The sequence below is a fragment of the Blennius ocellaris genome (assembly GCF_963422515.1).
Source record: "Blennius ocellaris genome assembly, chromosome: 24".
Lineage (NCBI taxonomy): Eukaryota > Metazoa > Chordata > Actinopteri > Blenniiformes > Blenniidae > Blennius > Blennius ocellaris.
Window position 1 is genome coordinate 9,222,906 of NC_137673.1, and position 16,443 is coordinate 9,239,348.

At 44.3% G+C, this 16,443-nt stretch overlaps 2 protein-coding genes across 2 annotated transcripts in view; both read right to left on the reverse strand.

Annotated features, from left to right (window-relative positions):
• LOC308147526 (indian hedgehog B protein-like) overlaps nt 1–5,315 on the reverse strand; it is a gene marked incomplete at its 5' end in the record, with an annotated part of 8,133 nt that extends 2,818 nt beyond the window's left edge. Inside the window, 2 exons of the mRNA XM_080519739.1 lie at nt 4,543–4,633; nt 5,131–5,315. Coding sequence (XP_080375865.1) covers nt 4,543–4,633; nt 5,131–5,315 — 276 coding nt within the window. The remainder of the gene's footprint in view (nt 1–4,542; nt 4,634–5,130) is intronic.
• Nucleotides 5,316–7,975: 2,660 nt separating this feature from the next.
• Nucleotides 7,976–15,705, reverse strand: LOC308147462 (indian hedgehog B protein-like). The gene is made up of 3 exons (XM_080519601.1): nt 14,723–15,705; nt 11,792–12,053; nt 7,976–9,250 (listed from the first exon to the last, which is right to left on the reverse strand). The coding sequence occupies exons 1-3, from the start codon at nt 15,020–15,022 to the stop codon at nt 8,562–8,564; spliced, it is 1,251 nt and encodes a 416-aa protein (XP_080375727.1). The 5' UTR covers nt 15,023–15,705; the 3' UTR covers nt 7,976–8,561.
• Between the last annotated feature and the right edge of the window lie 738 nt (nt 15,706–16,443).

The window sequence follows — 16,443 nt, forward strand, 5'->3', positions numbered from 1 at the left end:
AGTAAGTAAGTAAGTAAGTAAGTAAGTAAGTAAGTAAGTAAGTAAGTAAGTAAGTAAGTAAGTAAGTAAGTAAGTAAGTAAGTAAGTAAGTAAGTAAGTAAGTAAGTAAGTAAGTAAGTAAGTAAGTAAGTAAGTAAGTAAGTAAGTAAGTAAGTAAGTAAGTAAGTAAGTAAGTAAGTAAGTAAGTAAGTAAGTAAGTAAGTAAGTAAGTAAGTAAGTAAGTAAGTAAGTAAGTAAGTAAGTAAGTAAGTAAGTAAGTAAGTAAGTAAGTAAGTAAGTAAGTAAGTAAGTAAGTAAGTAAGTAAGTAAGTAAGTAAGTAAGTAAGTAAGTAAGTAAGTAAGTAAGTAAGTAAGTAAGTAAGTAAGTAAGTAAGTAAGTAAGTAAGTAAGTAAGTAAGTAAGTAAGTAAGTAAGTAAGTAAGTAAGTAAGTAAGTAAGTAAGTAAAGTATTTTCCAACTGTCTTAAAAGTACGTAGTTGTCAGTGAAAGTAGCATAAGCGTTGTTGGAAGTTGCAGGAAGTTGTATCTCTGCTTGGAGTTGTGTGAGGGTTAGGACTTGAACCAACGTCTCTCAGGTGCAAGGCACTGGTCCTCCTCACTGAGCTAACCAGTCACACTGGATATTCTGCTCGGGTTCCATTTGTCCTTCCAGTCGTCAACAACAAAGGCAACAAGGCAAAACAACAGGAACTGGACACAGAAGCTGGAGAAGCATGAGGAGAAGCAGAACACATGGTGGCTCAGTGGTTCAGTCTGTCACACACAGTTTGGTGCTGCAGACTGATGCTGGTTCAAATCCTCCCCACTTCACTTCACTTGAGGGGTTCAGACTACAGGCTGAGGTCAGGTTGGGGGGGGGAGGGTGAAGTCTTCTGGGCAGGGGTAGGGAGGAGAGATGTAGGGGGAAGGGCTGGCAAAACACTTGGGTGGGTGTGGTAGAGCCCGGGGTGGACAGAGGGTTATGGAGGACAAAGTTATGACATTTCTTTATTAAGTTAACCCATAAAAAGCGCAGCTCTTCAGTGGGCGTGGTCATGAACTGCAGTCTTCTGTCGACACTCCTCCCACTGTTCCACTCGCCCTCTGGAGGGAAGTGGAACAGTGGGAGGAGTCAAGACACAAGGCTGGACGTTGTTTGCTGCTCCATCACACCACATGGTGGCGCCACTCAGGAACCTGGACACACAAACAACACTTTCAGAAACACATCTTCTGTGGCGCCACCTGCTGGCTCCTTACAAACATAACAACACAAGAAGCTGCAGGAAAAAGAAAAACGACATGAATTTAGCCAATTCATCAGACTTTTACATTCTTAACAACAAAATAAAGTCTTTCAAAGTCAAAGTCAGCACAGATGAAATTTCAGTCGTCTCAGACCCACAGTGCAAAAGGCATGTAACAATATATTAAAAAAGTAACAATTTAAAAATATATACACCATATAATCATATAAACAGTAAAGTGGCATGTACACAATGTCTCTTTTGAGGTAGAGAATGTCCATTTGTGGGGAGGGGGGGGGGGGCAGAGCAGGGAGGGAGTTGAGTCTCCTGTTGAAGATGTCCGTGAAGACATCTGTGAGCTCCTCTGTGATTTTCAATGACAGTCAACACTATTTCCAATACATTCAGTTCTTACCTTTTCAAACTGAAACCACAGATTCTCCTCTGTCACAGCAGCTGCGAAGAAAAAAGAAATACAATTACCAAAAAGGCGAAAGAGAAAAAAACTGACCAAACCACAACAAAAAGTTTCTTTTAAAGGCTGCAAAGGAGAACTAATGGCTGAAATGTTTTATGAATCCTTCAATACTTCCAAAATAAAGGAAAGAATTCAAATATGTTGGGATAGTTTGTCTTCATCGACGCACCTTTTCATTGGTTTTTGATTTATTCTACATTTCCACATGTATTTATCAAGGTATCAAAGTATTCATTGACATGTTCCACTCTGGAGGGAAGGCTGGACGTTGTTTGCTGCTCCACCGTCACACCACATGGTGACGTCATCAACCTGGACACACAACACTTTCACAATAAACACTCGGTTTCCACAAACAGCCTCTGACACTCTGGCGCCCCCTGGTGGCTCACTACAAACACAAGAAGCTGCATGTGAAAGAAAAACTTAATTTAGTCAATAATCTACTTTCACATTTGTAAATTCTTCATGACACATTTTTCTAAACAATGAACAGTATTTACATTATATTTACATTACATCTGGTTCTTACCTTTAAAAACTTTTATCAAAATATCAAAGTATTTCAAGTTTCCATTCTGTTTTGTTTTTTTTCTATATTTCTATAGAAACGTTACTAAACTCTGCAGACACATCATTTGATATTTAATAAGTGAAATGAAAATAAAACAAAATGTATGGTATTTGGTGGGACTCGGACCAACTGCATCATTCAATTAATTCTAAACGGAGTACAAATTGAAAAAGTACATGAGACCAAATTCCTGGGGGTCATGCTCGATGATAAACTTAGTTGGAAGCCACACATTGAATATATGAAAAATTAATTATCTACAACTATTGGTATTATTTATAAAACAAGTGACTTTATGAATAAGAAATGTTTGCGAATATTGTATTTCTCACTTATTATGCCATATATGACATACTGTGTTGAGGTAACACATATAGACCCTATCATTAAACTCCAGAAAAGAATTATTAGAATAATAAATACAACTTCCTATAGAGAAAATACTAATAAACTATTTATAGCCTCTTGCACATTAAAATTTAAAGATATAGTATATTTAAAAACATTAGAAATACTATTTCGAATAAAGAATAAAAGTCTTCCCACAGCTATTCACATTTTTTTTTTACATTAAGAGAAAACAACTACAACTTCAGAGGACTGTGTATATTTGAAAAAGGTGGTGTGAGAACCAACGTGAAATACAGATGTGTTTCTATTCTGGGAGCAGGTTCATGGAACGTCTCAGTGACAACTTAAAACTGTGCAAATCACTGTTCTGCTTCAAAAAAACAGTAAAAAGAAAAATAATTAATGGTTACAATGAACAATAATTTCTGTTACTTCTTTTTGTTTGGTTGGGTTTTTTCTCATGTATTACTTCTGTTATATTCATTTTTTCTCCCGTATTACGACTGCTATGTTTATTATTATCATTATTTTTTGTTTCTTTCTCCAGTTGCTTTTTTAAAATGTGATTATATTTTTTGCATCACTGGTGTCTGGGGTAACCACACGGGTTTTTAAGGGAGAGGCTAAAATAAGCCTTGGCTTCAGCCTAATACCCATTTCGGTTACAAGTATATTGTGGAAACAGTGAAAAATCACAGGTGTGTGAACTTGTACCATGAACTGCACAAACATTCATCAACTGCACTTCTACTGAAACTGTAACCGAAATAAACCATTCATTCATTCATTCTACAATAATTCCTATCATCACAAATTGCTGCGCACATAAACAAACATGTTTAACCTGCTGCCTGACCAGGTGACTTGTGCTTGTTAGCACCACTAGCAGCTAACGTCACGTCAAGCACGTGCTGCTCTTCACTCACTGGATCGCAGTTCCGGTCGCGTGCAGCTCCACTTGCCCGCTGCTCCAGCACCTTCCTCTCAGTCGGACACCTTCCTGGATGTAAACACAACGTGTGTCGGCGATTCTCTCCGGTTTAGCATTTAGCTCGGTAGCCATTTTTACTACGTCATTTGCATAATGCACGGGATTGGTTGGCTCGACCATTCGTCATCAACGCGACGGACCGCTCCAACCAATAAGGTGTCAGAATGGTACACGTTTGTAATTCTCATCCAATCGCGGAGCGATTTCTTGGAATGTCGCTGAACAAAAACAACGTTCTAAATTACAAATGAATAACGAGGCCTTGTTTTGTGTTTGGTTTTTTTTTTACATATAAAGAGTCGGCAGTACAGATAACTATGTGAAAAATATAGGCTGAAAAGTCATAAAATAATTAAAATAAGTTAAATGATTTAATCCCACACCTTCCCCAAGATTGAATATTGGAGACGATGTGGGATTAAATACGTTTTTCTTCTTCCATCTCCTTTTAAGGCAAACATATATAAGTCATATATGTAATTAGTATGTTTGTTTGGGTTGACTTGAATACAGATCATCTATTTTGTGTAAATACACTTCTCAAAAAAATAAAGGGAACACTAAAATAACACATCCTCGATCTGAATGAATAAAATCTTCCTATTAAATACTTTGTTCTTTACGTAAGTTGATTGTGCTGACAACAAAACCAACACATTAAATTATCAAATGTGGTTTGTCAGACAGGATTATTAATCCAAGTGGGGTGTCAGCCACCAGGGGGCGCCACACGACCACTACAAGGACTGAATCACATCATGTTTGACAGTAACAGACACAAACATATTCAAAATTAACAAATACCAGGTTTAATAAAAGAGTCAGTGTTGTGAGGACGTCCTGAACACACATTTTATGTGACTTAGCTCCTCATTGACATCATTTTTACTTGATGAAGGTGATTCAGCTTGATGTCACTCACCATTAATCCAGAGTGAATCTCTGCTCTCCATCCTCCAGGCAGCAGGGTGCAGCGCCCCCTGGTGGCTCTGCACACGATGTCCTCCACAGGGCTGGAAAGTAAGTCTTACCATCACTTCGGACTCATTTCCATCACTTTCCCAATTGTTCATATTTTCACTTACGTTTTTTTTTCCGGACCAATTTCATGTAATGAACTGAGATAACCAAACAACAAAAGGTGTTTATTTGTTTGTGACTATTACCACAGATCTCAGGAGTTGGTGTGAAGAAGAGTTTGAATCCAGAATCCTGTTTTTAATGAAAACCAGTTTGTTTGTTTTTGTAAGAAAACCACGCGTACGTGCGCAGAGAACAATAATAATAAACATTAACAATGAGATTACATGGATGTTTGTGTGGACATAAAAAAAAAAACAACTACGTACAACAGCCACATGCACAGTTAGAGTACTTGAGAAAGGTTGCTCTATTCTCTGTTTGCAAGGAGGGTTTTCAAAAAGTTTGACCCCATTTTCAAAAAGTAGCATCCCCACTCAGGATGGGTTAGGGTCAGTTGAGTCAGGGAAAAGGGGCAAAGTGCTCTTGCCCCGGGGGCTTCTTCCTCCAGGCCTCCAGCCCCGCCCTGAGGAACGCCATGAACACCGCCTGCTTGGCCGTCTGGTACTCCACCGCCGCCTCCTTGGCCTCGTGGTAGCTGCTGGGGGTGCCGGTTCCAATCCTCAGGACAGAGGACAGCTGCAGAGACAGAGGCACTGAATCAGCAGGGTGCATTAGCAGTGTATTACCAGGGTGTATTACCAGGGTGTTAGGGTATATTAGTAGTGTGTATTCGCAGGAGGAATTATCAGTGTGTTAGTAGTGTGTATTAGCAGTGCATTAGCAGTGTACTAACAGGGTATATTTGCAGGGTGTATTAGCAGAGTGTACTAGCTGTGTATGAGCAGTTTACTAACGGGGAGTGTATTATCAGGGTGTATTAGTAGTGTACTAACAGGGTGTACTAGCAGTGTACTAACAGGGGGGTGTATTACCAGGGTTACCAAGAAAAAAGAAATACAATTACCAAAAAGGCGAAAGAGAAAAAAACTGACCAAACCACAAGAAAAAGTTCAAACGCTAAACTGATCCAATTGCTGTTCTGTTTGTTTGAAAGGCTGCAAAGGAGAACTAATGGCTGAAATGTTTTATGAATCCTTCAATACTTCCAAAATAAAGGAAAGAATTCAAATATGTTGGGATAGTTTGTCTTCATAGACGCACCTTTTCATTGGTTTTTGATTTATTCTACATTTCCACATGTATTTATCAAGGTATCAAAGTATTCATTGACATGTTCCACTCTGGAGGGAAGGCTGGACGTTGTTTGCTGCTCCACCGTCACACCACATGGTGACGTCATCAACCTGGACACACCACTTTCACAATAAACACTCGGTTTCCCCAAACAGCCTCTGACACTGTGGCGCCCCCTGTTGGCTAACTACACACATAACACAAGAAGCTGCATGTGAAAGAAAAACTTCATTACTTTGAGATTTGTAAATTCTTCATGACACGATTTTCAATAACAATGAACAGTATTTACATTATATTTACATTACATCTGGTTCTTACCTTTTAAAACTTTTAAAACCGCCAGATTTTTTAAACTATAAAATCTGGCGCTATATTGTTCTCTGCCAGTGCTGAGAAACTGAATCCTGGCGGCGCCACCGACACATTCAAATCATATATTTATCAATATACCAAAGTATTTGAAGTTTCCATTCTGTTTTTTTTTTTATATACTTCTATAGAAACGTCACTAAACTCAGCAGACACATCATTTGATATTTTGGCTCTTCCTCCTCTTGTGGATCATCTGTCACTGATTCTAACTCAATTTGATCCTGGACATGAAGTGACCCCCCCTCCCCCCTGCTCCATGTTTCATCCACACCCTGTGTGCAACTCAACTTTTGGTAAAAAAGTTGAGCAACACAACGCAGACAGGACAGTAAGTGGCACCAATCCAATGTACTTATAAATCAATCTACTGAATAAATATCAGGTCGAGCCTATTGACAAGCAATCGGTGCAAAATTAACCATCAATCTACAGCAAATATATAAAACAGATAAATCATTGAAGCCTAACATGAGAATAGTAAACATCTCATATTGAAAAAACAAACATCTATCTATCTATCTCTCTATTCTACAATAATTCCTATCATCACAAATTGCTGCACACATAAACAAACATCTTAACCTGCTGCCTGACCAGGTGACTTGTGTGTGTTAGCACCACGAGCAGCTAACGTCACGTCAGCACGTGCTGCTCTTCACTCACTGGATCGCAGTTCCGGTCGCGTGCAGCTCCACTTGGCCGCTGCTCCAGCACCTTCCTCTCAGTCGGACACCTTCCTGGATGTAAACACAACGTGTGTCGGCGATTCTCTCCGGTTTAGCATTTAGCTCGGTAGCCATTTTTACTACGTCATTTGCATAATGCAGGGGATTGGTTGGCTCGACCATTCGTCATCAACGCGACGGACCGTTCCAACCAGTAAGGTGTCAGGAATGGTACACGTTTGTAATTCTCATCCAATCGCGGAGCGATTTCTTGGAATGTCGCTGAACAAAAACAACGTTCTAAATTACAAATGAATAACGAGGCCTTGTTTTTTTGTTTGTTTTTTTTACATATAAGGAGTCGGCAGTACAGACAACTGCGCAAAAAATATAGGCTGAAAAGTCATAAAATAATAAAAAAAAGTTAAATGATTTAATCCCACACCTTCCCCAAGATTGAATATTGGAGACAATGTGGGATTAAATACGTTTTTCTTCTTCCATCTCCTTTTAAGGCATACGAATTACATATATGACTTACATATGTTTGTTTGTTTGTTTGTGTTGACTTGAATACAGATCATCCATTTTGTGTAAATACACTGCTCAAAAAAATAAAGGGAACACTAAAATAACACATCCTCGATCTGAATGAATGAAATATTACTCTTAAATACTTTGTTCTTTAAATAGTTGATTGTGCTGACAACAAAACCAACACATTAAATTATTATTAAATGGGGTGGCAGCCACCAGGGGGCGCCACACGACCACTCAATTTTTCATATTTGCACTTATTTTGCCATACGTGAGCCTTACGTTTTTTTTCGGACCAATTTCCATCACCCTCCCAAACTTTGTCATTTTCACCCCCAAAAAGCCTTTTAATAGCCTTACTATAGTCTTACCATCATTTCTGACCCGCTTCCATCACTATCTCAATTTTTCATATTTTGACTTATTTTGCCATAATAAGCCTTACGGTTTTTTTTTCCGGACCAATTTCTACCATCATTTCGGACAAAATTGACAAGAACTACAGCTCATTTCCATATAATTTAATTTAAAAAATAAATCTTTTGAATATTTCTGCTCAAACACTGGATTCTTCTGTAAACAAACAACACTTAAATACACACTATAATTTCTTCTATAATCTGTTTTAAAACAAGACATGACATTAAACGCGATACCTTCTCTTGCAAAGTCCTTCAAACTATGAATACAAGCTTTGCTGACTGCTGATGGAGTAAATAAATGGTTAGCTTCTTGAGACCTTTCGTAAAAAGTAAATATGATTTACTTAAGTTATTTATACAGTAAAAGTGCCTCAATGTATCTCGTGAATATTCCTGAATTAAAAACCGACACAGGGTCGAGTTATTAATCAAGACGGCCATTGTATAAATACGACAAAACATTTAACATTCAAGCAAAACAGCAGCTTCAAAAATGACCTGAAAGTGATGAGTTGGATGGAATCATGTCGGGGGTGTTTGTTTTTTCCTTTTGTCCTGTTTTAAGAGCAAAAAAAACGACACGAGAATTTAAAAAAAAAAAAAAAAAAAAAAAAAATTCACTTTCGGGAGAACTTTCACAGTTTGTTCTTGCCGTCGAGCTCCCCTCCAGACGTTGGGGGGGTTTTGAAGTTCAGCTCCGCGGGGGTGTCCGACTCTCCCCGCTCTCACCTGTCGATGTGAGCGCCCCCCAGTGGGCGGAGGCGCCCGGCGCCCAGCAGCCTCCGCCCCAGCCAGTGTAAAACCTTAGAGTACCAGTGGATCCCGTCGCCGTCGCTGCCGCCGCCGGCCGTCCCGGTGCAGCTGTGGAAGAGCCTCAGCGGGGCGAACGCCCAGTGCGCCAGGGCGTGCTGGTCCACCACGGCGTAGCAGGACGCCACCACGCCGTCCACCACCACCGTGCCCCGCCGGGTCAGCGGCGCGTACGCCCCCCTCCTCCGGGCCACGCCGATCCGGCGGACGCGGGACAGACGCGCCGCCCCGCGGCCGTCCGACACCAGCACGCACTGTCCCGGCCGGGCGTCGCCGGCGTACGCCGTCCTGAGGGCGCCGCGGGCCGGCTCCGCCCCCTCCGAGCAGTTCCCCTCGGACATGAACAGGAGGTGGGCGGCGGTGAGCGAGAGCCGGGCGCCGGCGTCCGTGTGCAGGGTGTAGAAGAGTCTCTGGGTGTCCCGGTCCCGGTCCAGGAAGGTGAGGACTTCGCTGAACACCAGCGGCCCGGAGCCGTCGCCGCCCGACGAGGAGAGGACGCGCTCGCCGGGTCGGAGGTCGCCGACGGCCTTCTGGCCGCCGCCCTCCAGCGTGACTAAGGCCTCAGCGGGGAAACAGCCTCCAGACTTGGCGGCCACCGAATGGTCTGGGGGACACAGAGAGGCGGGACGGTAAACACACACAAGACCAATGGCGCGTTTCCACTCGTACCGACTCGCCTCGCCTCACTTTTATTCCTTTTCCATAAAGTAAAGTTCCGCCGCGGCGTGGGCGGAGACACCAGAGCTTCCTCGGGTAATCACCCCCCCGATAGAATCCGTATCTCTGGCTTCAGATCTCACCTCAAATTATCACCTTTACTGCCTGGTGTTTCAGTTTCACTGGTGCCCCTGCTAACTGGTGACTTACCGCAAGCAACACTTACTTTAGTAAGACCACGCAAGTGGTACAATACTTTAACATTTAACGGAAATGCGGTTAAACGGCGTTCAGCTATGTATTTTGGTCGCGTTTTTAAACGTCTGCCGTGAATAGGGGAAGCCGGTCACCAGTTAACAGGGGAACCAGTTAATCCAAAACACCGTCTTCCGACGGATTCTCTGGTCGCCGCCAGACAAAAAGAGCCGTCCGCACCTCCTTGTTCGTGCGCAGGGTTTATTTCTGTGCGAAATTTGGGAAAGCATCAAAGGCGAGCGGAGTTGTTCCGAGTATAAGGTACGAGTGGAAAAGCACCAGTTTGACGAACCAAAAATATAGAATATAGACGGATCCAAAATATCCCGCTTTCTCTTGACATGTCATCATTTAGCCCGTGGTTCTCAAACTATTGAGGGGAAAAAACTATCATTATGGACTTTAAATAAAAGTTGTGGTTTAAGTTTTTAATTTCGTTTGGTAAAAAAACAAATCGTATCTTATGACAACTTCGACTTAAATTCTCATTATTTTTGACTACTTTGATTTATCTTGATTTCTCCACATGATATAAAGTGTACACAATCTCCTTGCATGATTACATATAAATTATGATTTTAAAGTCACAGTTCCCACATCTTGACTGAATAAAAGTGTAATAATTTCACTTATCCACTTATTACCTCAGATTTTTACATTTACAAACTCAAACATACTTCAAATTTTCAGGCTTTTTGTACAAACACAATGAACGTCTCCGCCTCCCTGTCGCTAAACATTGACTGTTTTCTTTCTGCAGACTTAAAAAAAAAAAAAAAAAAAAGAATAACCCAGCTCCTGTTTGCGGAAAAAAATAATAAAACAGTGTGTTTCCACATGTGCGTCCAGGTGGGATTGTGTCGCTCACAATGAGTTGAGGCACTTTGAAAGTGGCACTTGAAGACGGCCTCAAGTCTATCGGAGGATCAATATTTGGGGAAGGTAGGAAAGCCAAGGCGATAAGATAAAAGTCGCCCGGAGGAGGAAGGAGGAGAGCGGGGGAAAAGGTTAATCGTCGGACAAAAGCGGCGGCGTCAACGTGACTTTCAGGTGGGAAGGCTTTTAGAATTTATCGGCGAGGAATAACTTTGCTTTTGGTCTTTGAGGTTCGAGCCGCTTCCATTTTCAATTATAAGCAACTAAGTATATAAAACAAATAAATAGACAAGCTGCTGAAAAGCAACTTTACCCATATTGTTTGTAATGCGTCACATTTTTAAAACAAAACATTGACATGATTGTTTCCAAAATTCACTTTACGATAAAAATTTATTTAGCTATTTTCACTGAATCGTCTTGGAATTTCATCTAATTTCTTGTGAAAAGGAGACAAAACTTCGCAAATGATGCTTCGGCTCATATTAGTCAATGCAAGAAATGTTACGTTTATTTATTATATATAAATTTGAAGAAAAAAAACGACATAAAACTAAATGTGTGATTACATCTTCTTCCCTTCAACAAGTGGAGAGAGAGTGAGATCTTCTGCCCCCTAGTGGCGAGATGCTGCAACTTCGCTTTTTATCAAAGTTTGTGTTTGTGGGAATTTAAAGAGGGGGAAAGAAATGTTTAAAAAAGGAGAAAAGAAATCAAAAACATGAATGAAATACCAACTTGATTGGTTGCCCTTCTGATCAAGTCAAGGACTGGGCCCTCGCAACCCGATCTGGGAGGGAAGAAAAGAGGAGGAGGAGGAAGGGAAGAGAGAGGTGAAGCAGGAAAGAAGAGGGAGAGAGAGAGAATCTCAGTTACCACTCAGTGTCAAAAGTGTCGGGGAGTGTCGAGTGTCTCTTTCGTGATCGGGGGGCCGCATTTTAACGGCCGGGCGCCACTTTCGGCACTTCTGGGAGACACGCCGGTGTGACTTTTCGTGCGGCGAGCACATTTTACCCCCCCGATTTTCACTAATCCGCCGTGCGACTGTCTCCCAACTCGGAAATCGGGAGGAGGAATAACTCTGTCTGCAGCCTCCGCCAAAGTGTAGAACATAGTGCCCCCCATAAAAGAATGAAAAAAGGTGTAACGTGAAGTGGGAGAACTCGCAGGAAGCAAAGTCTTTTTCAACCCCCCCCCAAAAAAAGGCCCGTATCGTTGTTATTTTGTTCGGTCTACTAAAATGCTCCGGGATTCTGAACCGCCAAGTTCAAATTCTGACTTTCAGATGTCTGATCTTCTGAGCAAGAGAGACAGAGAGAGACAGAGGGACAGACAGAGGAAGGGACAAGACGCTCACCTGACTTGACGCTGCAGTGGATGTGGGCCTTGGACTCGTAGTAGACCCAGTCGAAGCCGGCCTCCACCGCCAGCCGCGCCAGCATGGCGTACTTGTTGCGGTCGCGGTCCGACGTAGTGATGTCCACCGCACGGCCCTCGTAGTGCAGCGACTCCTCCGAGTGGTGGCCGTCCTCGTCCCAGCCCTCGGTGACCCGCAGGCGGACGCCGGGCCAGAGGTTCATCACCGAGATGGCCAGAGAGTTCAGCTTGTCCTTGCAGCGCTGCGGCAGAAGAGACGGGCGGCTCAGAGAGGGTCTGGACTCCCCCGACAAAGGCCCTTTCTACCCCTTCCGTTACCCCCACATGCACTCCAACCACCCCCCTCCCCTTGTCTGTGGCTCCAGCCAGCTGTCGCCGGTGTTTGCCGTCTGTGGTGGGGGGGGGGGGGGGGACTAAGAGGTCCTCAGCGTCCCTCTAAACCCGGAGCCTGGTCAGGGTGAGCAAACACAAGGTGAGAGGGCCTATTGAGGGATTGGTTCTATCCTCCCCTCCCGCGCAAATAAATCCTCCGGTCGGACCCGTTTGTCTGACCCGAGAGTGTCGGGAGAACAGGAACGGGAGAACCGGGCCATGAAACAAAGAGGGAAAGTCAGAAATCCCTACAAAAAAAAAAAAACACAAGCTCAAGAGTAAAAATGAGTTTATCTCGGCTCAGAATTTGACACGTTTTCAAAAAAAAAAAAAACGAGCCCGTCTTGAAGGTCAACCCTTCAAAAACGTCTCGGGCTAGTATGAAACCTTTTTTTTTACCAGATTCTCTCCGGTTTTATTTCACTTGAGTGGCAGATCTAATGAAATAAATCAAAATGAGACGCACAGTCTTATTAAATCAACTCTGCAGGGCGTCTTGTCACCCCCCCCCCCTCCCTCTCCAGCCACCACCACCAGTCCTCTGAAAGCCTTTCTCAGTGATGCATGAATCTCGGTTCTATTAAGGCCAGCAAACTGGGATTAAACCCTATAAATGTCCTTTTTCCATGTTGGCCTGTGATAAGAATAGCTCGCGGGCTCAGTGGCCACAGATGCCTTTTCACAGTGTTCAGTGTGGATTTTTAACCGTCTAATGTTTTTCTCTCTGCGGTCAACGGCAACGCGCTGGACTTCATAAATCAGACGATAGATTTTGTTGGTTTTCCTTTCAAGGTGTGCAGATCGACGGGGTTTTTTTTTTTGGGGGGAGGGGGGGGGGTTTCTGTAGGAGCGCTAAAAAAAACAAAAAACCGCTGGCTGCACAAACATTTGGACCTGACAACATGCGCCTATGGGCTGCAAAAGGTGTCCCTCAGATGGGGGGCATCCAAAAGTCCAATTTTCATCATCGAAGGCGACATAATCAAGGAATGTGCATCTTCATTGTTCAAGCGGCACTTTTACGCACGTTGAATAAACTAAACAAAACGCTTTGTTGATTAAGATTTTTAAAAGACATTGCATGTTGGAAATTAACAACCTTGTGCCCCTGAACAGTCGGGTCGGTATGCAGCAGGAGCGCCCAGGAAAAAAAAAAAAAAAAAGCGCATAAAAAAAAAACTTGAGAGAGAAAAAAGAAAAAGAAAAATCCGTATAATTAAGGCTTCTACACAAGTGAAGTGGGCTATTTTTGTCCACGTGCGCTGCGAAAACAAACAAAAAAGTAACACGGAATAGTAAAAGACAAACAGGAGGCTGTCTCCTGCGGCTTGGAGCCCATAAATTGTGCGCAGGTCTGCGCCGCCGCCGCCGCTCGGGGTGCGCGCGCGCTGCAAAAAAAAAAAAAAAAAATCCTTCTTGGAGAGTTACCTCAAGTTTGGGATCATGAGTGAACACGTTTCCCATGAAAGCTCATTGATATATATATATATATATATAAAAGATTTAAATCCATCCAAAGCATTTTCATAGAAAACTAACACAATTACGCACGCGCTTCTTGCACGATCCAGCCGATTATATGCGCCACAACTCCGAGAGTGACTCGCATCGCGCCTGTGCTGGATGTTTCTTGCGGTTCGCGCGCGCGGCGGCGAAGGTGACAGCTCCAGACTGTGGGAGCGCACGCACGCGCGCGCCCTTTCATTCCCCCCACGTGGGTCCCCGCTGTGGACTCCCACTCGGGAGGAAGCCCGCGGTCGCGAGGAGCCGAGATATAAATACTTTTATTCCCGGGGAAATTGGGAGTCAAATAAATTCCACCCCGGGGGCCACATCAATGACGGTGTCGTAAAAAAAATGTTGACAGTCCAAAAAGGCGACTGTTAAGTCTGACCAGTGCGGGGCTAAAAACGAAAAAAAAACAAACAAAACAACAAAAACGGTAAACATCAGCACACGCTTGACCCGAGCTCTGACCAAATAAGACCTCTTTTTTTTTAAAGGGCTGTTTTTTCCACCAAAAAACATGATGTAAAACAGAGGACATAGTGTTTTAATTAGGAGCGACCGCTTTTCCGTACATTTTTAGACTCGGGGGGGGGGGGGGGGGGGGGGGGGGGGGGGGTGAGGAGGAGGGGGGGGGGTGTCACCCTGCTTTCGAACCGCATTGAAGAGCTCTGGTTCGAACACATCACCTCCACCATTCAGGCTCCGCGTGTCAACACACCGTTTCAAAGAATGACTTGTTGCAACAACAAAAAAACATTTTTGTAAATCGGGTGTTTGAGGACTGGCAACTGTAAAGGAAAGGTTTCGATTATTTCCGCACAATGGAGACAAACTCCCGGTGAACTCACTGACAGGTTGAGGAATTAATGTCTTGATTTCAAAATAAACATTAAATATAGATATGTTTCTCCCTTAATTGTGCAGACGAGGACAAGGAGAGAATAAAGATAACAGCCTCCACGTGTTTTAAAGACGGGGCAAAGTGCAGCGTATATTGTTGTCGTGAGGAGGATCGCGCGCTCCGGGTTACCTGCGTCATCATGCGGTCTGCACCTGTGTTCTCCTCATCCTTGAAGATGATGTCGGGGTTGTAGTTGGGGGTGAGCTCCTTGAAGCGCTCGGAGCTCCGCGTTATTTTCCCTTCGTACCTCCCGCTGGCGCCCAGCGTCTTCTCGGCCACGTTGGGACTGAACTGCTTGTAGGCGAGGGGGGCCAGCTTCCGCGGGGACCTCCTCTTGCCGTAGCCGCGGCCCGGCCCGCAGCCCTCGCTGGCCGGCGACAGGAGGAAGGCGCACGCGGCGAGGCACGTCACCAGCGTCGGGAGCAGCATTCCGCCCCGCGACGGGAGGGCCAGATGCCACTGGATTTCTCTTCAACTTTTTTTTTTTTTTTTTTTCTTCTTCGTAGTAATCTTAGAGTGGAGGTGACGGAGCAGGACTCAGCCCAGAGTCCCCAAAAGTCGCCATTCCCGGCGCGTAAAAGTGGCCAGTGCGCCGCTGGAGACGAGTGAACCTGCCCGGCGCGCGGCTGACGCTCCTGTACCCGGGTGCACGCGGAGGCAGGGGCATAAATAGGGGCGAGGTGAGTTTATCTTGGCAGGCAGGTTCAAAGCCGCCTTCTCCTGGGTCGGAGCTGTGAGGAGACGGGCTTCAGACGGACGGGCTCGAGCCGCGCTTGCTGGTTGCGTAGGCTGGCTGCGCCTGTCGGGCACGGCGGTCAGAGGGTGTCCCCGCAGCGGTTTCGGCCTCTCGGCTTTGACTCTCAATGCGTCCCTGTGGTGCAGGACTGTTGGCAGAAATGGAAATGGAAGAGATCCTGCTAACCAGTACAGATGAGGTGCCGCGAGAGAAGAGGAGAGACCGCGCCCTGCTGGACCTGCCCTCTCTGCGCCGCGCCGCTCCGCTCCTCTCCTCCCATCGGGGTGGCACAGGCCCCGCGGCCGCCTTCATCTGTTTATTGTCAGCCAAAGAGGACAGACAAACACCGAGCCACGAGACCGACCGACAGTCCGGGGCTGGCTGGCTGGCTGGCGCGCGCGCGCGCTCTCCCTCTGTCCTTTTGGACCCGTGTCCTCAAAGTGAAGGCGCAGGTGCGCACCCGCAAAAACCTCCTGACCTCTTTTTCTGCGTGGCGCAGCGTGACGTCACAGTCTGGAGGTGAGGGGACGGCGAACCTCTGACCAGATGGAAGATTCCTTACCGCAATGCATTTTGACCAAATCGAACGTGTGTATTTTCTGCATGGGATTGACTGAGTCTAATAACTTGGATCAGGAATGGCTCCAGTGATGTTACAAAAACAAAACCTATTGAATTGTTCAGATGAAGTCCATTAAACCAGAGAAATATAAATGTTCTGTTTATCATCCCTTGGTTGACAGGACTACTGTTCTGCTTGATTAGATCAAATATTACAAATATAAGACTTTGATCATTTTCTTGTCTACTATTGTGGGTTAAGACGACAGTTTTCAGAAACTACATTACAAAACTGCAGTTTTGGAGAAAAAAAAAATCAATAATACTAAAGCAACTTGAACCACTTTGGAGGCAAACAGCAACTTCTGGACAAAAACTTCAATGGCATTCCCCAGATACTGGAACACCTTGAGTCAACATCTCACTGTGCTCTGAAAGAAAGAAAAAAAAAAAAGAGGAGAGCGGGCGCTCTTATCGACCGCCGCCGGCTCATTGTGTACTCCGTCTGTCTGACCAGGGACCAGAAGCATCTCCACATTTAAAACACATCCAA